This window comes from Rhopalosiphum maidis, chromosome 2 (assembly GCF_003676215.2).
Source record: "Rhopalosiphum maidis isolate BTI-1 chromosome 2, ASM367621v3, whole genome shotgun sequence".
In the NCBI taxonomy this organism is placed as follows: domain Eukaryota; kingdom Metazoa; phylum Arthropoda; class Insecta; order Hemiptera; family Aphididae; genus Rhopalosiphum; species Rhopalosiphum maidis.
This window is the reverse complement of record NC_040878.1, coordinates 12,006,550-12,029,410: the sequence shown is the minus strand read 5'-3', so window position 1 is coordinate 12,029,410 and position 22,861 is coordinate 12,006,550. Positions and strand designations below refer to the sequence as shown.

At 27.4% G+C, this 22,861-nt stretch overlaps 2 protein-coding genes across 5 annotated transcripts in view; one reads left to right on the top strand and one right to left on the bottom strand.

Moving 5' to 3' along the window:
* Positions 1–21,025, top strand: part of LOC113554597 (dmX-like protein 2) — a 32,862-nt gene extending 11,837 nt beyond the window's left edge. Inside the window, exons 23-48 of one of the 4 annotated variants that reach the window (XM_026958507.1) lie at positions 42–331; positions 397–524; positions 598–1,110; positions 1,177–1,451; positions 1,519–1,782; positions 1,861–1,968; positions 2,025–2,214; positions 2,292–2,455; positions 2,516–2,669; positions 13,480–13,986; positions 14,071–14,238; positions 14,307–14,539; positions 14,636–15,166; positions 15,246–15,461; positions 15,545–15,803; positions 16,051–16,249; positions 16,304–16,556; positions 16,621–16,745; positions 16,854–17,007; positions 17,168–17,242; positions 17,840–17,923; positions 18,400–18,460; positions 18,555–18,763; positions 20,189–20,333; positions 20,415–20,638; positions 20,706–21,025. In XM_026958507.1, the coding sequence (XP_026814308.1) occupies positions 42–331; positions 397–524; positions 598–1,110; positions 1,177–1,451; positions 1,519–1,782; positions 1,861–1,968; positions 2,025–2,214; positions 2,292–2,455; positions 2,516–2,669; positions 13,480–13,986; positions 14,071–14,238; positions 14,307–14,539; positions 14,636–15,166; positions 15,246–15,461; positions 15,545–15,803; positions 16,051–16,249; positions 16,304–16,556; positions 16,621–16,745; positions 16,854–17,007; positions 17,168–17,242; positions 17,840–17,923; positions 18,400–18,460; positions 18,555–18,763; positions 20,189–20,333; positions 20,415–20,638; positions 20,706–20,888 (5,712 nt within the window). In that variant the 3' untranslated portion in view covers positions 20,889–21,025. The remainder of the gene's footprint in view (positions 1–41; positions 332–396; positions 525–597; positions 1,111–1,176; positions 1,452–1,518; positions 1,783–1,860; positions 1,969–2,024; positions 2,215–2,291; positions 2,456–2,515; positions 2,670–13,479; positions 13,987–14,070; positions 14,239–14,306; positions 14,540–14,635; positions 15,167–15,245; positions 15,462–15,544; positions 15,804–16,050; positions 16,250–16,303; positions 16,557–16,620; positions 16,746–16,853; positions 17,008–17,167; positions 17,243–17,839; positions 17,924–18,399; positions 18,461–18,554; positions 18,764–20,188; positions 20,334–20,414; positions 20,639–20,705) is intronic. The other 3 variants (XM_026958508.1, XM_026958509.1, XM_026958510.1) reach the window with 3 other exon arrangements.
* LOC113554599 (alpha-tocopherol transfer protein-like) lies at positions 4,498–7,203 on the bottom strand. Its single transcript, XM_026958511.1, has 7 exons — positions 7,184–7,203; positions 6,468–6,642; positions 5,507–5,666; positions 5,172–5,421; positions 4,998–5,108; positions 4,812–4,920; positions 4,498–4,736 (listed from the first exon to the last, which is right to left on the bottom strand). The coding sequence occupies exons 2-7, from the start codon at positions 6,601–6,603 to the stop codon at positions 4,585–4,587; spliced, it is 918 nt and encodes a 305-aa protein (XP_026814312.1). The 5' UTR covers positions 6,604–6,642; positions 7,184–7,203; the 3' UTR covers positions 4,498–4,584.
* Positions 21,026–22,861: the final 1,836 nt, after the last annotated feature.

Sequence of the window (22,861 nt, the reverse complement as noted above, 5' to 3'; positions counted from 1 at the left end):
AAAAAAAAAACTATTGTATTTTGTATTATTATCATACATAGGAAACCTCCCAAAGAAGACTGGCTAACGTAAGTTCAATGCCTCATTTGTCTCGTGTCAGCTCAATCAATTTGAATATGTTAACTGCTGAAACAAAAAAAAAGAAATTGGGTATCCAAAATGGTGACTCTTCAAATAATATTCAAGATTCATATATGCCAGATTATGGACTGTTTGAAGCAAGTCGTATTGCATGTCCAGTTCTTCCCCAATATCATCCTAAACAATTAATGGAACTATTAAATTCTGGAAAAATCAGATGGGTGAAAGCAATTCTTGCCCATCTTGTCAGGTAATCAATCATATAAATTATTATACATTAAACATTTTATTACAAAAATTAAATTGCATTTGTAGATGTATTTCAACAACATGTAGTGTAAGACAAGGTGCTGTTGTATGTTCATACTCAGAAGAAGATAATTTAACTCGCCAAAGAGGTTGGTCAAGATCAAGAACATTATCTGTGAGCTATGCTGGAGCTGGTGAGATATAACTATATAATAAAAATGTTTGAAGTATTAATTTACTAATAAACATTATTATTATCACTATTAGCTACAAGTCCAATGGAACCTAGAGGATCCACTACAGCCATTCCAGAAGAACTAATGTTGGACTATGCAGAAATCACTTCTATTCCTCCCTTACCTTTATGGACACTTTTGGCCGCCGATAAAGAAAATGCTAGTACTGCTCTTAAGTTAGCTGAAGACGAAAAAGATTATAATGAATTATTTAATGGAAATATTTCAACATCAGAAGACAATCTGGATGACATATTGAATGATGAATCAGAACCAGAAAGCCCTCGTAGATGTGAGCGTCAATCTAATGCTACAGAAAAACAACAATGTTTACTTTCTCATTTTGGGCCAAAACAAGGTCAACTTTTGTCTCGTCTGTTAACTCATACTCATTTGCCTGGTTTATCAAGCTTAGATCAAATGCATTTATTAGCTCTTGCTGATACTGTATCTACATGTAACACTGATTTTGCTGATAGATTTGTTGACAAAACTCAGTTTGCTAAAGACAGTTCGGCTCCTCATGAAGGTGAAGTGTGTTCAGGTAAGTTTGAGAGAAACAAATTTGAAAGTATAAAAATTAATTATGAATATATTATGAACATTTTAGATTCATTGGATGATTGTGGTCTTAGATTTTTGTTGGCCATGAAGCATTACAATTATTTATTAAGATGTTTAGGTGTAGCTCAGCGTACACAATTTCAAAAAAGAGGTATGTGTTCAGCAGATATTGCGTGGGCATTCCATTCTGAAAGCGAAGAAGAATTATTACAATTAACACCTTCTTATGTACGAGGTACTCCACGTTGGTCAGCATTAAAAGAACTAGGTGTTGGGTGGTGGCTCAGAAATCAAACATTATTAAGAACATGTATTGAAAAAGTAAGTTTTTGTTTCAAATTATAAATTTAAAACTAACTATTATTAATTAAATTCAAATTTTTCTTAGATTGCAAAAGCAGCATATCAGACAAATCAGGATCCTTTAGATGCTGCCATATTTTATCTAGCAATGAAAAAGAAGTCCTTAGTTTGGGGATTATTTAGGTCCAAAAGAGATGAACGAATGACTCAATTCTTTTCCAATAATTTTGCTGAAGACCGTTGGCGAAAGGCAGCACTTAAAAATGCATTTGCATTACTTGGAAAACAACGATTTGAACACGCTGCTGCATTTTTCCTTTTAGCTGGTGCTCTTAGGGATGCAATTGAGGTAATTATTTCATATATTTTCTATAGTACATTAAATATTTTAATTATAAATAATATTAAAATCAAACTTGATATTTAGGTATGCCTAAATAAACTAGATGACTTACAATTAGCTATGGTGATTGCTCGATTATACGAAGGTGAAATTGATTCTACTCCACCCAGTCTTAAACGGCTTTTGTATGAGGTATATTTTTAATTAACTGAATTATGTTCATTCTTAATTTAACTTGCTTTTTGTAGGAAATACTTGGTTGTGACCAAAATGGTGAAAATCAAAAATTATCTATGGCTAATCCAGACCCATTCTTACGTTCTATGGCTCTATGGATACTTAAAGATTCAACTGGAAGTCTTAATACTTTAGTCCAAATGAATGTAGGTACAATGCATCCACAATATAATGATGAGGAAAAACAAGAAACTTCAGCTGGTATGTTTAAAATACATTAAATATTTTAATCATTAATATACTTATTCATTTATTTTTTTTATTATTATTATTTTTAGCAAATCCAAATGTGTTCAATTTCTACGTTTATCTTCGTACACATCCATTATTGATAAGACATTATTTGGCATCCACTTATCAAGATAAAAAAAATCATACTGTAGTATTAGCTGGTTTTAGCTATGGTTCTGATGCCAGGTGTAGGGAAACTTCGGATCGACAAGTAACTAAATAATTGTATTTGAATTTGAAATCAAATGTTTTTATGTGCCATATTTTTCAGTTAATGTTAGAAGATTCCATTTCGCCATTAGAAAGACAACTATATTTCAAAACTGCACATGCTCATTTTAAAGCAGGATGTCCTGCACTTGCTCTTGAAGTTTTATCAAAATTACCTAGTAAAATAATGGATCCTTCTACAGAACAATCTAATAGTAAGTACATTTATGCTAAATTAATATTATTAAGTCATTTAACCTATTTAAAAAAAATAAGATACATTTTCTATATTAAATCCAATATATATTATATTCAATTTTAAGTTAAAATATTTTCGTCATTTGAGAATTTAAGAATTTTTTGAAAAGTATATAGTATACCATAATGTTTTATCTATCTATGTGTAGTTAATTGATAAATATTATCATTCATTTAAAATCTACCAATTAATCAAAATATAATGTAGGAAAGTCAGGTGCATACTGGTCCACTGGGACATTAGGGGAAAACTGGTAGGCCCTCTTAAATTTATAAGACCTTTATAAGATAACCTTTTTCAGTTAAAATCAATAATTATATTTTTATTAACAGTTATGATTAATAACTTGATACTTTTAACTTTTAAATTATTATAGCATATTCTTGATGTAATAATACTTAATAGGTAATCATATTATGAATTTTATTTTTATAACATAATTTATTGATCATAAAATATACTATAGACGCTCATTGACTGGTAAATACTTGATAGTAAAATAGTATGTGCAGTATTTGACGTTTGCTCGAATTTTATTTTTATTTAATCAAGGAAGACAATATTATATACTTTATCATATATTTTCTTATTTTTTTTTTAAGATTAGATATCTGTAGTATGTATAAAATAAACTATGGCTAGAAGTTATGCAATATTATTATTTTATAATTTATTCTACACTACTAGAATTATATAAATAAAAAAATCAAGTTATAATTCATGAAAATTATTATTTTAATATTATTGTTTATATATTTATATTTATATAAATTAAATTAAATTGTAGATTGGGTTTATTATTTTATTGAACACGGAATTACTTACGGTAAACTATTTTAACAGATTAAAAGTGTTTTGATTTACAGAAAAATGGTTATTTTATAGTTTTGTTGTAGTTTAATAGGTAGATAATTTTACTGGTGCTATAGTAATATATGGAACCCTTTACTGTTACCAAATGAACCCTAATTATATCTAGTTTCTTGGTAAAGAATATATACCCAGTAAATGTCTGTTAGGAGGTATTTTACTTGACTTTTCTGAGGTTGTCTATAATATTTAAAAATCACCAGAAATAGATTTATAAATTATCTTATAAGGCTACTAAAACTAAGTTTTTAGAATTTTTATTTTATTTTATTAGCAAAAATGTTCTTTAAACAATACTTTAAGTAAACAATCTAATTTTTGGATTGCTAAAATTGTTGCTGTTATTAATAGTTCTATTTGTAAATTATAGATTGTATGTTAAATTATTAAAAATATTTAATATCATTATTTTATCTATATTTTTTATTAGGATTTTTAGAAAATATAATTTTATAATAATCATAAAACGTATAAGATTGATAAAACAATTGTTTAGAAAAATGTGTAAAGTTATGCACTTATGTTCATTTTCTATACATATTTACCATAAAATGCTAAATTAGTATTTAACAAACTACTTATTGATAAATAAGTACTTGATTTAGTTAGTATACCTACTATAAATATAAAGTTTTTCAAAAGTGATTGTGTAGAATAATGTTTTAAGAGAATTCAAGTTATTCAAAACAAATTCATAATTATTGTATGTATTGTTTTATGCATAATTGTATTATTTCTACCTAGTTTTATCAGCCTTTCACACTATTTTCAAATATTAATTAATAATACTTAACCTCCTTGATTTATAAATTTGTGACTCCTTTTATTACAACAACATAAAAATTTATTACAATACATAATATACAAAACAGCTAAATATTCATTAAAATTAAAACACATCTTGATCAATAAGTAACAATATTTTTTATGGTGTCTATGAATTTAAATTGTTTAGATAAAATAATTAAGTTAGAAAAATATATAATATATTTAAAATAAGTTTAATCAATGCTTAAATTTTTAAAAGAATTTATATTATCCTTTTCATCTTCACCAACTGTTGTATCTACTTCATCTTTAACACAGCCATTTCTAAATTTTTCTTCATCCAAAAAGTAATCGCGATTATCCAATAATTTTTTTTTTAAGATTTCTAAAAACATAAAACAATATTTGTCAACAAATATTTACTATATAATGTACTAAAACTTGAAAAACCTGAATTTACCATTGGTTTCCTTCATAATCGGCGCAAGGCCACCATAGTCCTTAGGCACGACTGTTTGTGGCAATGTTTTTATAAATTCACTAGTTTTCGAAACTGATTTTATAATAATCTGTAATAAAAATATTTTTTTTTTTTACTTAGACAGTTATAAAATTTTTTGTATCTACTTAAGTATATATATTTTACTTTATTTATTAATGAAGCGCTCATGAACGGTTTCAACATTGAGTATACTCTTTCAGTTCCCGAGGTAACATTGAGAATATAAATTTTATCGATCACAAAAGGTGTACCTTCCTAATAGTACAAATTGTAAAGTATAGATAAAAGTGTTCTTTTAAAAAAACAATAGAATTTTACCTGCACATATAACATTAAATTTCTTGCGTTTGTTAGGGAGTAACGTAATGCGTGACTTAAGCTGAAATGATTAGAATCCAGTACCATTCTGTACCCCGACTTTGTACCATATTCGATTTGATCGAGTTCGATTGCCATAAAAGTTAGTTTTGACGCCACGGTTGGATAATATTGTGAAGCATCCACGATTTTCAGTTGCGACCATATATAACTGTATTGATTTTCTTCGTCAGGAATTATATTTATGTTACTAAACAATAAACGAACTTTGGTTATTATTCGTATAAATTATCAAATTTATAACAATTCTCGTAAGACGATTTATGCTTACTTACACAACATCTAATTGTTTTTGATTGAAAGGGTGTGCAGGATCTCTTGCCGCAAAGAACGGTGTGCACTTCTTAGCCCTTAAATTATAGCACTGGGTTATTACCTTTTTTGCATACTCTTTATCATGGTTACACGCGTGCAAAAACATAATAATCTGAATATCTGTAAAAAAATAATAAGATGCTAATTTTTTAATATATGTAGTTATTGAAAATATTTAGCAATCTAAAAATGCTAATATTTAATATATCTGTTTTAATGAATTAAAAGTAAATAGGTACTATTTATAGTATTGGTAAGGTATAGCAGATTAAGTGCAATATTTACTAATGTATTTATGTTTTCTGGACTATAAAAATAACAAATATTCACAGAAAAACAAGTTGAGAATAAGAATACAATATTCTTTTATTTTAATTTCTCGAACTTTTAGCCAATACTTAAAAAGAATTTTGTGATTAAATCGAAATTACACATAAATGTAAGTAGGTACGTGTCATAAATAATGTTTACAAAAAATAAGTGATGATTGTTTAAAATGTCCTTTAAAATATTTTAGTAGTTACATTATGGTAAATTGTACGTGTTAAAATGTTACTATATAAATTTTGGCATAACATGTGATACGAAAAAATGTGTTTTACATAAAAAATATTCATGAGTGCATACTATAAAATATTAATTACATTATTGTTTACAAATGTATTAAAAAAAAAATTATTATATAAACGATATTTGGTTTTTTTTACTCGTATAAAGTTTATTAAAAAAATCGTTATTGACCTTCACCTAGTAGTTCAAAACTTATTTTTTATGGATTTCTTCCATGCATTTTTGATGATTTATTACGACTTTTCTTAACAAAACTCATTTAATATATAAGTTATGACGAATTAAAATAATACATTGAGGGGGATATATTTGTATATTATACTTCATTAGATTAAGATTTCAAACACTCACCAACCAATTTTCCATATAGATTTATATTTTCATCACTCCACTTTAGAAGCTCTTCTACATCTGTGACAGATAATTTTGGATTTTTTTCATACTCTTGCTGAGCAGTAACTTTAAAATATTTCTCCAAAGTTTCCATTGTTGTTAAAAAAAAATTTAATTCCGTGAATTTTTTTTACTAAAAATTATAAGTATACAACGCACAAGTATATTAAATTATTTGATTAATATTACATATTATATGCACATCATATTAGAGAGTGGCTGTTCACCGTTCGACCTCGTTTATGTGACTACCTCTGGAAGTCAACTCTACGTGTCTTCTATACTACATTGTCCTTGAATAAAACTGGTCTTGCGTACCTCTGACGTATTAGATTTGTTTTTAAATTTTAAAAAATTAACAAATTGATAATTCACCAAGGTTTTCATACACATCGTAAAAAAAAATTACCCTTAAAAAACTCATCAGTTTTAGTGATCTTTATTTTAATTTCGCTTGCTTATAATATATGAGTTTCTTGAACTTCTATAATTTTTTTGATTAAATTAATTTGATTATATCTACAAAATGAATAGATGATTCTACATAATATTACAGAAAATTTACATTTTATACTCCCCTTTAATTTAAATTGTTATAATCCCTTATAAATTATAGCTGCTGGGCAGGAATTTGCTATAAATATATGGATAGTAATAAATACAAGAAAACATACCTTTTATATTTTCACGACTTTCTATTGAATGATGAAGTGTTAAGTGTGGTCGAATCGAACATATTTTGTTTGATTATAAATAATATAATTACAATAATATGAGAAATTATAACATAAAATTAGATTTGAAGAAACTTACAGTAATTTATTAATTGCAACAAATCACTATATAGTTAATAGTTATCATGTATAACCTTGTTGATGATTCAGTTAATTACTGAATTTTAATAACGACTAGTTTCATTTGGAAGGAAAACTACTACAATTTTGTATTATTCAAATAAAACTCGTATTATTAATAGTTATTTTCGAAATATTGTATTAACGTACTATTTGTATTTTTCCCCTGACCCACGCACAACACAGAAAATGTATTAATGTTAGATGTTATTTGAAAATGAATCGCCCTATCATTAAACGTTTTGTACATTATCTGTGATTGTATACGTTGACTTTTTTACGATATTTAAATTTTTCTGAGATTTATATTAATACATTTAACTTTTACATACTCATAATTCAAATTATATATCATCATAAAAGCCAAAGTACGAACACAGATAATATTCTTAACTTTAAGTTTGATTCTAGGTCAATTATATGTAATATTTATTATTTGAATTTTCGAGTATTGGTTCTATTGAACTCAAATTTTCTATGTTGCTTATTGGTCAGAGAAAGAAAACAAATAATGCACTGACATCCTCTTAACAGCGAAGTGTTTTGTAAGATTAATTTTAAAATCAAAATTAACAAAAAACGAACTATTGAGCACACCATTCATGGCCTTCCTCGGGAGTACCTAATAAAAGAAGATCATAAATAATATTGTGTTCTACCCTAAACTATCATCAATATATTATTAGGTAGGTTAGGTTATTGACTCGTTGCTGATGAATTGCTTTATATTTAGCTATTATTTTTATTATTTATATTAATCTATAGTAATATACGAGTATATTAATATGCCCCGCGTTCATATGCATATTCGTAAATATTCTAATTCACAAACATTATTCAATACATACAAGCTAATATATATATAAATATTAAATCAAATAATTATGAGACGATTATTAGTTTTATATATTAATTATTTATAATCTATGTTAAAATGTTAAATTAAACCTATAATTTTGGGGTGGGGCGTGAGTGCTTGACCCAGATGTCTTTTCTCCTTTATATGCCACTAACACTTTCAAACATATAATATTGTAATACAATTAAAAATGAATTAAAATCATACTTTGAGTGATTTTGTGCAAAATCGCTTGCAAACATTTGTTAATACTTAAAATTTTACAAATGGTATAAATAATGATGAGATTAATATAAAAATATTTTATAATACTAGGTATTGATTTTTTAAATTCTTATATTTTTTCTATTAATAAATTATATGGAGATATACTCGTTCAAATAAAATATAATAATGGTAGGTGAATTTTCATTAAAAACTTGCACCTACTTTCTCTTATCGCCTATTATTATATATAATATTATTACATATTTTAATTATTAAACTTTCCATCATTAATTATTAGTTACTGCAACAAAAACAAAAATGATTCATTATCATTAAAATAAATTGAACGAATATTTAGTTTTATTAGTATTGTATTTATAACAACGTAAAAAAGTATTTTAAGTATAATTAATATAAACGATCATTGTAATATAATATTTAGGTACTTTATTTTATAATTTAAAAAAAGTTATCAATAAATATGTTATTTTAAAATAAAATAAAAATTATATAAAATGTATTCCGTCAATAAAATTATGTTCAGTGATAGCATTAGTTTTAAATTCCGTGCATTTATTGATGCTAATTATAATTAACCATAAAAGCGATAACAATAATTTGAAGTTGTGGCAATTCTGATATTGGCTATTGTTCTGAAAAATAAATACTCAATACAAATCGAATATACAATCAAAATCATTTATTATAGTTGATATATCTCAAAGTAATACTCTATACTTAAAGTATTGTTATAAATATACTCTTTGGGATATTATAATAAATTTTTTAACTAATTTATCATTTTTTATAGGACTATATTATTTTGAAACTGCCTTAATCTAACCTAAACTGACTCTATAATCCCAATAATTAAAGCTATAATACTATACTTAATAATTTTATAAGTAAAATCCTATCTTCGTAATTAATTTATTGTAGTTAGTGATTATAGGTATTATAAAATTAAAATACCATAATTAAGTATTCTAACAATTATAAAAAAAATAATATTATCTGATTTGTCAGAATTTTTTTTTTTTTTGTCATTATTTGGTTTTTAATTTTTTGTAATAACGTAGATAACGTTCTTAAAAATTAAAATATTAAAAATAAGTTCTGAAAAAACAAATAATATTATTTATTAATAATTAAGTTATTATTATTATTATTTAAGTTGAACTGTTAACGTGTAGGTAAATTATAAATGTCTTCAATTTGATAAATACTTTATAAATATACGGAGTTTTTAACATGTGTAAGACTGAAAAAAAAACTTCAAGTGAAAAATTTCAAGTCTTATCATTAATTTTTTTAAATATTAAATTTCATTAAAATTTAAACTTTTGATGTCTTAAAAAAATTTGTCAAAGCATTTTCTGTAATATTTTTAAAATACTGTAAAAATCACTCATACGAAGTAATTAGAACCTTGTAAAAATGTTCAAACTTAAGCTATACATTTTTTTTTGTAAATTTTTAACATCAAAATAATTTTTGAATTTTTAAGAATTTGTCAATATTTCATTTTCAAACGCTTACAAAAATCCGCCGTGCATATACCTATTACCTACTTATTTTTAAATTGCTAAAAATTACTTAAATCTTAAGAAATCTAGAATTATTGTGTGTACATTGTGCGTTTTCAAGTTTTTTGACGTAAAAAAAAAAAACATAAAATTATTTAACATTATTTTTCTTTTTTTATTTAATAATATACCCTAACCTATTGGATATTTTTTCATCGAAGTATAAGATCGGTAAAATTTTACTCTTTTTATCTCTTTTTATGAGTGATGAAAAAAAAATACATGATTGTTGAACTAAATCAATATACAATTCAAATTGCTCCGCTCAGCTCCTTAAATAAATTAATTTAGTATGCAATTTAATAATTAATTTAATTACTTTAGTATGCTACGATTATACTACAGGCAAATTGATTCGTAATCACAAAAGTTTTTAATGACTTATAACTAATTGTGGTAATTATATTTATCCTATTATCGGTATACATTCCTATATTCATATTATGAGTATGGTAAAATGTCTTAAAATAATATTATAATACTTTTAAAATAAGACATTCCCTTTAAGTCAATAGTACCTATAATATATTGAATTCAGAATTGAAAACCATTTTTACGATATATCTTTTAAGTATACAGACATAAAGTCGGTCTGAATAGTTTTTATATTGTTCAGTTATAGAGTAGTAGTTGTGGTGGGATTTTTTTTGTTCTGAAGACATTACTTACGTCAATAGTCTGTAGGAGCTGTACAAACATAATTTATAGGCACATTTCGGTGATCCAAGTACATGTAATCACTAATCATAAACACATAATACATTTTTTCTAAACTAACGGGTTGAAGCGAAACGGAATATGTCAATCACTGCGACATTACATACTGATTGCCATTACAATTTCTCAATTTAAAGGCGAATACAGTGTACCTTATTGTCCTATAATATACTGGTTAATAATATTTATCGCTGTAATGTATGGAGAGGTTCGTGTGACCTGAAACCCTTACAGTACATTTCATTTTTCCATCGAAAATAACTGGTGATCCCCTCCGTGCCATTATAATCAAACGCTTGACCTAATGACCCATAGTGTTGAATCATTAATTTTGACAACAATGTATATTTTATGAGTTATCATTTAACATATTTGTATTCGATCAATACTACAGTAGTTTTCAAATGTTTTTTCCACGTATCCTCCTTAGTTAATTGACTAAAATAGCAGAATAAAGTAATATTTTTATTTCAATCAACCATTGTCAAAACCATATGGTTGTAATACACAAAAGTAGAACTTCCATATTTTTAAAATTGGGTTTGATTTTGAATTTTAGAATTCTACCATTAAAGACTAAATTCTATTTTATTTGCTCTATCGAATTTAATATATTAACTGAAATTGTGATCAATTATTTTAAGACTGACATCATACTAGTTCTAAAGCCATGATAATTTTTTTGTTTTAAATTTATAACTATCGTGTACAACTGAGTATTTTGAAGCACCTATATTAAAAAAAAAGATGTATTAAATTTATTTTGGCTTGTAATCATAATTACATTACTAAAAAATTCTGTAAAAATTGTTGTAGGTTAGATTTTGTTATAACTATGACCCATAGTACTAGGTTATAAAAACGGCCATGATCATTTTTCGGCAATTACATATTATCTACTTGAACAGCACACGAATTTCGTCCGTGCTACTATTTATATTTTTATAAATATATGTATAGTATATAGATAAATTGATTATATACTTATATTCTAGTTTAATTTCAATATGATAAATTTAAACCACATTATACTTTAGTTAGTTGTGCTATTAACGTAAACTTTTATTTGAAAACTTATTCATGGAGCATTAGCAAAAGACTTTCCAACATTTCTAACAATGACAAACTATGATTTAACCTTAATTCTTGATAATATACATCATACCAGGTCATCAACAACTCCAAACCTACCAGACAATTTACTCAATTTACATAATGTTTTATTGAAAAAATGAATATAATCCCACCAAGTTAAACATTTATATTATTATAATTAATGCGACATCAAAAATAATCTGTAAAAAAAAAGTTTTAAGAACAAGGACTTCCTGTGCAGCGATTATTTATCCCCCCGCTCATAAAAAAAAATGGTGTATTTTTCAGGTAGTAAAATTCAAAAGTTTGTGTGCATAGGCGTAGTTAGTTATATTATCTGTGAGTGCTACATAGAAAAATATATTCCAAAAATGTCTAATGTTTAAGGTTTAACTTGAGTTAATTGAAGGAGAACAATTTCTAGAAAAACAATTTGTATTTAACTCCTTCTTAACCAGACATTTTATTTTACAATACATAAAAGATAAAAGAATTAAAATTAAATTTCTTAACTTAGATATCTGTGTTTTTCTGCAAAATTATTGAGTACATTTCAGATTCTATTACATGTAAAAATCTCTTTCAATTTGAAGTATTGATTTACTCTTAGAGTAATCTAATCAATTTTCCATGCACTTCAAATGCATTTTAGATTGTGCATGATGAGTTAATCTAGAATCATTACCACAAAATTGCTAACGAATTTTAAGTTGAAAATATTATTTAAATAATAATTAAAATTATTACTTGCACCACCCGACGAACACACAGAATAAATCCAAAAAATTAATACGACGTTGATCTACATGTTTATGATAAAAATAAATAAGTTAAATTATAGTTAAAACTATAATTTCTGATAAAGTAAATAACGTGAGGAAGCTACAAGTTTCTGTGAAGGCTGTAGCCTCCATACCCCCGTGCATACTACGCCCATTTCCCATGTTTATGTGATAATCACTATAAAATGATATCAACGATGTTATGTAGTCGTCTCTATTTACATAAATTATGGTTGGTTTTATATTTTACGTAAATAATCCTCGGACTCAATTAGTATATTTATAATTTTCCAACCGCGGACTCAATTAGTATATTATTTTTTCCCCGTTCAGGTATTGGGACTCAATTAGTATACAGCGCTTAATATTTTGGTATTCTTTAAAAAAAAAAATACCGACTAATTTTTAACATAAAATAATATTAAGTTTTATATTCAATATCATTTAAAGTACGTGATGGGTTGAGAAAAAATTAACTATGCGTATGGAAATCAATGAAATATGCACTTTTCCCTTAAAATTGGCATATGCATTTTAAATTTTCGATTTTTAAACAGCATACCATTTAACATTTCGGATTTCTTGCTTGGTCTACTATAAATCGAGAGCATATAAAACAATATGCAACTTCTACTACTCTTCCGAACCTTAATAATGACCATGACATAATCAATAATTTTTATTAGTTAAGTAATTAGTACATATATTATATTTACTCACACCTTCTAATTTCTATCAATCAATCAAAGTATAAAATTCCTATGCTCATAGGAATTGTTGATCATTATACGGAAATACAATAATATTAAAAAATAATTTGTTATTATATGTCTCTGTTATTTATTGTCAATTTATTTACATTTTATCAAGGTTTGGTCAGCACGCCTACCCGAAGTCGTGACATTCGCATAGATACTGGTATCTTAATGCATTATGACATAGAGCAAAAACCTGCTGAAGCCGTCAATCTTGATGTTGTTGTAAACCATACCGTGAGTGCTGAGGAAATAGATTGGTCTACACCGGTAGCGAAACCTAAAGACGAGCTTGTACTGGACTGGAGCGATAATGAAGAAGATGACGACGATGACGATGAAATAACAGTGGAGGAACCAAAGAAAATTACCAAACAAGAATCTATGGAAAGTGAAAAATCAAAATCTGATTCAAAAGCATGCAATCTCGATGTAATGGCACAGCAGTTAAAATTTGTTGCTTGCCTAAAAATACTTATGGAAGAACTATCCACTTTGGCTACTGGATATGAAGTAGATGGTGGAGAGCTCAGGTATCATCTTTACTTGTGGCTTGAGAGAGAAGTTGACGCTTTAAGACACTTATGCAATTATAGTTCCAAAGATTCAATGATTATTCAATGTAAGTATACAATATGCAATTGATCATAATTTTCTCACATGTTTATAAATTAATTTGATTAACTCTAAAATATATTTTATATAGATGAGGGAGGCCTTGAAACATCAATCTTGGATAATCGGGAGTTTACGTCAACACCTACACTAAAGAATTCTGTTGACAAACCAACCTTGCATGATATTTTACTTGCTGAGAAAATTGATTTTGAAGCAAAGGTCCAAAGAGCAGCTAGAAGAAAAAAATGGCTCAAAGGTACTATTAATCAGTTAAGTAAAATATTAAAAATTTGACATTGATATATTGTTCATGTTTTAACACAGAAAATGAAACCCTTTTGAGAACATTACTAAGCTATTGTAGTTTGCACGGAGCTGGAGGTGGTGGTTTGGCATCAGTTCGGATGGAACTAGTACTTTTATTACAAGAATTACAACAAGAAAAAACTCAACAACAATTACTCTCTCCTCTACCATTCCCCACTACTTTGCCATTATTATCAGCAAGTGTTGCTTGTAACAAGACTGTAATAGCTGATCCGGTTCGATACCTACAGGTAAATTACTTAATATAGTTATTTGTAGTTTAAAAAAAAAAATATGATTTTTTTAATATTTGACTATATGGCCACTTATTGTTAATTGTTATATAGGCTCAAGCACACGATATGTTACAAACGGTCATTGATATTCGATGCCCTCCTTTACTGACACGAATGGATCTTAGTTATTTGTTTGTTCTGAGAGATCTATCAGTGGCTTTGTCAGCTTGCTTTTATCAATCCCTCTGTGATAGTGATACAATTGCTGAAAGTTATCAATCAGGTGCTGACAATCCAACGTATTGTAGCCATCTTATTGCAGCTAAAAATAGAAAACGCCGTTATAGTATAGATGAGCCTATCAAAGTGACTACTCCGCCTTCAAAATGGCCTGGAGTTTCAAGCCTACGGGCATTATTAGCACATGATAAAGATGAAGACGCACCAAAGCTAAACACTTTGTTGTGTGAAGCTTTTGTCGCTACTTATATGGGCTTATTAGTGTATGCATTTGCCACATGTGATTGTCACATATTATACCGATTAGTAGGACAGACATTTTCTGAAAATACATGGAGCACGCTTTTTGGAGGTGGTGTTAAAAAACTTTTAAAAGTTGCACCTACAGCTCCCAAAAGTAGAGTAAGTAAAATTTATAATTTTTTCAGTTAATTTATTTAACTAATCGTAAATTATTTAAAATATTATAAAAATGTTATAGCCTAATAGCTTAGAACGAGAAAACAGTGCAAGCAGTGATATTGGTGTATGGACCGCAGTTACAAGCTTAACTAAACAAAAAGTACGATTAAATATGAAACTTCTTGGTCAATTTGTTGGTTCTCCTGGTACACCTACTATCAAAGAAGATAAACCAACTTACAGAGAACATTTTGTACCTCCTGAAATGTCTATGATATCATATTTTTTGAACAAAGTAAGAAAATATATAGTATTTTTCCCATATAGATTTTATTTAAAATGTATGTATATATTAAAATTCATATTTATTTATTTTAGCCTAATTTGGCAACCGAAGTACAAGATGTAGATTATGATTCGGCAGACAGTGCAGTTTCTGATTTATCAGAAGATGAAGATGAAGAATGTGATATTTTTGACAATACACAAGACAACAAGAGTAAAACTGGTAAAACTGAAAACACTGAACACTCAAATCCATACAGTTATGCTTGGATGGTAATGCGATTAGCCATAATGCAGTTAGTCCAGGAGCAACTACATGCATTCCTCACAGTTGCAGCCATTGATCTCCAAGGTAAATAAAAATATTAAAAAATTTTAATTGCATTCAATTTTCTTTATGATTATTATTTTATACTATTGATTTAACTACTAATTATGACCAGCTCTATAAAATGCAAAAACTATACAAGAATTAAAATTTAAAATTATTAACAGAACAAAATATTATTGAAAATTCTAGTATCTTTCTTCCATAAATGCTATATGCTGTTAATTTATACAAATAAAATCTATACTTAAATACACAATTGTATGTTCAGAATTGCCAGTGAGTAGTCCATTGATACACGGCACTCTCAGAGCAGTAAGCCAATGGCAAGAAATATTAAAGGAAGAATTAGAATCCAAAGGACCTCCACCTGTTGATTACATACCTGGTTGTTTTGTAGAACAAGCTACCACAGGCCCACCAATTAATAAATATAGAACGCTTTTGGATAAATCAAATACTCCATTCCAGTAAGTACATTGTATAAATTTATATATTGTATTTTTAATTACATTTTTGTTTAGCCCTCGTCATGGGTCAGCAGCTCCAGCTAGACGATTATGGAACTTTTTAGTTCGCCAAGAATTTGTTCAAGATCTTTTCATTCGAAGTATATTCAGTCGTCAACCACGTGCAGCTGGAAGTTCTACTCTACCAACTATGAATCAAGAAGTTAAATCGTGTTCTGGAAGTGAAACACCCAATCCACATTTGCCCGATCCAGTGAGAATTATCCATAAAGAACAAGATTCCATATCAGCTTTTTGCCTTAATTTGGTGAGTATTTATTTTAAATTCAAGTATAACTTAAATTAAATTTTATAATTCATTTTTACTGCAGGCAAACAGTAGTCTCCTTGCACTGGCGACTCCTCGAGAAATACAGGAGATGGATATATCATTATTACTTGAATCACCTTCTTGGCTAGAAGATGAATGTGAATTTGACCTTGTTAATCTCTCTAGGTTAATAATACATTTTTAAATATATTATATTTGAGAACAAACTGATCCAAAATGTCAAATTTAGTTTGCACAAAATATTCATTTATTTTCCATGATTTAAATCAACAGAGATCATGAACATCAACCATCTAGTTTCCTGGTAATTCAAACGTCTATTGATCGTCCTCTTCAAACATCTCCTGGTACTATTATTGTTAATCCACTACCCACAAGTCCTAGTGTAACTGGATTAGCAGGCCAGACTGGACGAGGAGCATCTGTGGTAAGTGATCATTGTACTTTAGCTCTCAACATTCTATTTTTAACCAAATGGAAGATTACATTGATTATTGGGTCTAAAGAGTAAAATTAAATTGTATAGTAATTGTGAATTCAAAAGCGTTATGTGCAGTATGTGAATGTTTTGTTTTCTATGTAATAAGGTACAACAAAAGAGCATACAAAGTTACAGCGACGGAGGGACGAGAGCAATAAAAAGCTCAAAAAATATTATGTCGGTAAGAGGCTATTAATTGTTGCGAGCGTGGGCTTACATTACCATCTGCCGTGTTTTCTTCTGTGTACAATATATTTGATCTATTATCTATAATAATCAATTTTAAATTTTCTCAACAAATATCTTCAGGTGCCAGAATTAAAAGCTTTGTATACTTTAAGCTACCCAATTCTTAAGAGCTATCAAAATTTTGAACAAACGCTTACAAACTTAAAAACACTTACCTCTCACATTTACATTTTGTTTCCAGCTATTTATTCTAATCAATTTAATAATCTATAATCATAGACTTCACTGATCTTATACATAATAATAATAAAAAAAAACTTATGTATTTTACTTTTAAAAAATGTATACTTGCCTAAACATTGTACATAATGAAATATTAATAATAATTAATGTTATATGATTGTGTAGAGGTACGCCTGTTTTGTTTTTTGTTTGTTATTTGTTTTTGATTTTATTTTATTTTTCCCAAAGGCTTATCTCTAAAACACAGTTAAAATTATAATATTACTTGAATTGCATAAATGCTTTAACAATACATCATTTGTTTTTAAAATATTGTCATTATTATTGTGTGTCACATTGCTATCAGATGAAGGGACTGAATTTCCCCGGTTGTCACGACCCACGTTTCTGTCAGTTTGTCTGTGACCGCAGTCGACTCCTGCTCAGACCGGTGCGTTGAATTTGATGAAATACATTTTTTTTAAATCAATTTTAAAACTGCGTGTTTCTCCATTGTTATGATTTTATATGTGCGCATTTTAGAGCTTCGACATGATTTGAGCAACCGTATTTATAAAGTTGCTCTTGTTTGGATTTTTTATTTGTATTTTTTTCTGTTTTTTTTTTTTTATGTAGAATAGACAAGATTTTTTTGTGTGTCGCTTGATGATGCTTGAAATGTTACAATCAACAAAGTATAATAATCCTAGAAGTGTTAGCTAATATAATATCTGTTTGTCATACTTAAAATAATAAATAAAATACCTCATCAACGTTGTATATACACATTGTAAAAAAATATCATTAACCATAATACTTAACATGTACATATTATGTTTTATTCATTTATATTTTTGCCTATTTATCTAATACTACAATTTGATTTTTGGTGGTTTTTTTTCTCACTTTTTCACTCTTTTTGTTTAGGTTATGAAACACCGCGTGGACAACATTCGGAGGATATGTCCACATCCTTTGTTACCTGTGTGTTAGTAAATCATTACACAGTTTATTCGTGCTACATTTTCGATTAACTGTGTGATAGAAAAATAAATAATTTAAAACAATTGTATTCCGATTAGATTTAACGGGTTCGCAAGACGGTTCGGTGCATATTTGGGAATGGGGTCATCCTCAAACAGTGGCCGAACCTAGAGCAGCCGGTACGTTTGCAAAAGTCACGAGGGTGCGGTTTTCGCAACATGGCAACAAGTTCGGTGTAGCCGACGGTGACGGAAATTTATCCCTGTTTAACGTCGGTCTCACGTCATCCAACTACAGACCATTTTATGTAAGTTTAATACAATATTGTCAGTTAATTTTTTTTAAATTCATGATGTGTTACGACTGTTACATCATTTGATTGAATTCCGGACAAAAAGGCCGATAAATATTCCGAACAACTTATATATTTTCACTACATCAGACAAATAGCCCACCTTTATATCCCTGCCTACAGGTATAGGTGTTTTTAGAAAAATCTAAATCTACTATGAATGGCAGTAGTGATTGGGATTATATGGCATTTGTAGTAATTATACAAAAAATTAAAAATTTCTATTTAGGATAGTCATGTAACCATAATAATTAGTATTTAGTACCTACTGAATATTAATAGTAGCAATAGCTTTATCAATAATGTTTACAACTTAAACTTAATTAAACTACAGGTTTTAGGTTTAACTAAATTAAAATAATTTTTTTCCTGCGACAGCTCCTGCTTACAAGATATTGAATAACTGTCGCTATGTTAATATTAATTTGGGGAGCAGGGGCTATAATAACCAAATAAATAGGTGTAGTAACCATTTTTTATTTCCGTGAGTCCAAAAATACAAATTATTCAATTCACAAAATTTAAATTTAAAAAAATAATTTATTATACATCTATAATATTATTTTATATTGTATTATTTGTATTATTATTGTATTATTTTATAATAATGTATTACATTATTATTCCTTATACAAATTTAAAAAATAATCACAAACTCGGAATAATTTAAGCTCAAACTTTTTGTCCGCCATTAAATGTTTGACACAAGGCGGAATTAGTATATCCATCATTAAAAAAAGCCCGGAACCTAACTATTATCTTTAAATTCAATTTTTACATATGGTATAGAACTCGGATGCAACCTTTTTTATAGTTTTATATCAATTCCTTCTCGGTTAAAAAAAAGTTGCATACCAATTCTGTCCCAGTTAAAAAAGGTATATACTAATTCATGTTATATTTGTTTCAAATTATTTCTAAATAATATAATATTATTATAATCGATTATAATATAAAATGACATACAAAAGTGACTGAACTGGAATAACTAAATATTTGACACAGTACAGAATTAATATATCCATTAAAAAAATCTGGGCTGGAACTCGGATCCAGCCAAACATTTAGTTACTTCGGTTCAGTCCCTTTTGTATGTTCATTTTAATATTTTATATTATTTAGAAAACATTTGAAGTTAAGATAATATGAATTACTCGTAGTATATACCTTTTTTAGCTAGGACGGAATTGGTATGTAACTTTTTTTAACTGGGACGGAATTGGTAGGTAACGATTTTAAAACCGGGACGGAATTGGTATAAAAAAAAAGCTCTCGCAACGGAACTCGGATAGCGCATCCGAAAAAACGAGTCCAGACTTTTTTTGAATCTGTCCAAAATACCCATCTAATATTCTAATCATTCTTAATTTTTTCCCCAAGACATTCCAATGCCATAATAAAGTTACCAGCGACTTTGTGTTCCTCGGTTCGTGCAGTCTCATCGCTACGACCGGCCATTCATCTGAAAACAGAAACGTTGCATTGTGGGACACACTGTTGCCGCACAAAAAGTCACTAGTCACGGGTAATAATACAAAAATCACACTCAAAACGTAACAACTTGGCTAAATGTTTGTTTTGCGATTGTTTTTGATTTCATTGTTAGCGTTTGTGTGTCACGAGCAAGGGTCGACGTGTATCGGATTCGCTCCACAGCATCAAGTAATAGTCACCGGCGGACGAAAAGGTGACATATGCATATTCGACGTCCGCGGTGGTAGTGGTTCAATAAAACATCGTTACTTGGGTCATGATTCGTGTCTTAAATGTATGACCATCGACCCTCACGAACAATTTTATTGTACCGGAGCAGCAGACGGAGACATCAAAGTAAACTCGCGCGCGCTACACTCGCTGTCATCACGAAAAAAAATTTTTATACTTGTGTTTTATTCAGATTTGGAATTTATCCACCCATCAGTTGATGTACACATTCCCCGCCGAACACGCTCGTTCTAGTTTCTTCAAGCACATCGGTCAAGGCGTCACGCAGCTACAAGTGGACTCTTCGGCCAGACTGTTCTCGTGTGGAGCGGACGGTTCGATGAAAGTTAGACAGCTGCCGGACAGGTATCATTAATGGGTTTTGATTTGAATGATTAGATTTCTTGCAACCATAACTGTTATTCAAATGTTAAAATCCAATTGATTTGCTAAAAAATAATAGTAAAAAAAAAAAATGTAATCACACATACCACAGAACTAGTCAAAATAATACAATTCTGAAGGGAAATATTGCTTATAAAAACAATATTCTGTTGTTATATTTGTGTTTAAATTATAAACTTTTGTGCATTAACGAGATTTGTTCGAAGTTATTATAGTTCTTATTTTTACTAGTAAAATATTAGGAAATATATTTTAAAAAACACCATATTATTATTAAATTATTTAGAGAAATTGTTAATCGTAACTTTGAAATGTGCAATAATGATGTATTCATTTTTTTGTTACACATTTGGTAGCTCTATTAACTATTAATTAATATCAGCAATAAACAAAGCATATTTTATAATTATAAACCTTTATATAAATATATATATATATATTGAGATTACTTCATCGGTAGTTCTCCTTTAGTAAGGTGATAATATTAATAATACTTTTTAATCTTAACAAATCTTTAACCAATTTAATATTTTAATCCAGTATTATAAAAGTTCTCATAATTTAATACTTTTATCTATTATATCATCTATTCAATCAAAAAAATAATTATTCGAAAGATAATATTACTTTAAATAATATTATTCACTTATTTATACTATTATTTGAGTTATTCAAATATTTTAATAAATGCATAGTGATGGATTGAGTTATGTTATTCAAAAGTTAGAAGTATAATATACCATTTTAATAGAAACGTAATGTTATATTACATATTATTATTATAACTGAAAAATCAAATATATTCATACATATTGTAAAAAAGTCATAATAATTGATAATATTTTTAGCTGTATAATTATCTACGGTACAATTAATAATGTGCCTAGTGCAGGTTTTTTATTATTATGTACGGGTCTTCTGTGATTTTTTTATTAATTTAAAGTTAGTTTGTTTTTATTTATCATGTAGTTTACTATACAAGTTTTGAGTATTTTTCATTTTAGATCAAGACTTTTGACAATAAAAAAAAAATAGCAAACATTTGTTAAAAACATTTAAAACAATTTTTTTTTTAATTATCAAGTGTTGTGTATACTATACAAAAATGTTGGAAAATCATTTTATCCTGATTCCTGACAAATTAATTTGGCTTCACACAAAAAAATTTGTTTTATCCACCTCAGCTACTATTTTATTTTATGTAATTTAAAACAATGTGTGTTACTATAATGTAAGTTATTATATTATTATTATTACTTTTAAATAAATCATAATTATACCATGTTGTTGACTTATTTGAATTTGTTTTTATTATTGTGTGTGTGTGTCAATCATTATCCAATCCATAAATAAGTATCTGACGTGTTTTTATTTTAGAAAATTAAAATATTATGTTTTTTATTACAATTCTGGATTTTAAAATTAAAACAAATAATGTTTGAAACATTTCTCTAAATAGATAAAAACAAAAACAAAATATCTATATTGAGATATTTACACCATCAAAAATGTACTTTCTTTGCAATTGAGTTATACATTTATAATATTATACCTATCAACTTTCCAGCAATCAGAATAATAATGAATTTTTCTCCAAAACAATGTAATGATTTTTTGTTAGCTTATGTGCTGACCCTGACATTTCAATGAGATATGAGAGAAAAACGTACAAAAAACGTATCAAAAAAAAATTTTAAATATCAACTTTTCATGTATGAAATACCTGTATCAAGAATAAACTACATATTATATTGCAAGTAAAAAATAAAATCTTTCAGTTTTTTAAATCAATTTTAATAAATTAAAATAAATAATAATATGAATAATTGATAATAATGACTATAATGTAAAAATGTAAATATATTACTTATTTTATCTGTAAAACTTAAATAAATTATTTTTGTTAAAATTCACTAAAAAAATATAATATCAAAATAAAATAAA

Coding starts and splice junctions, on each gene's coding strand:
- LOC113554599 (XM_026958511.1), bottom strand. CDS start 6,603: ATGGAAACTTTGGAGAAATATTTTAAAGTTACTGCTCAGCAAGAGTAT. Junction 5,667..6,467: donor TCTATATGGAAAATTGGTTG/GTGAGTGTTTGA, acceptor ATTTTTTTACAG/ATATTCAGATTATTATGTTT. Junction 5,109..5,171: donor ATTTAATGTTATATGTGCAG/GTAAAATTCTAT, acceptor TTGTACTATTAG/GAAGGTACACCTTTTGTGAT.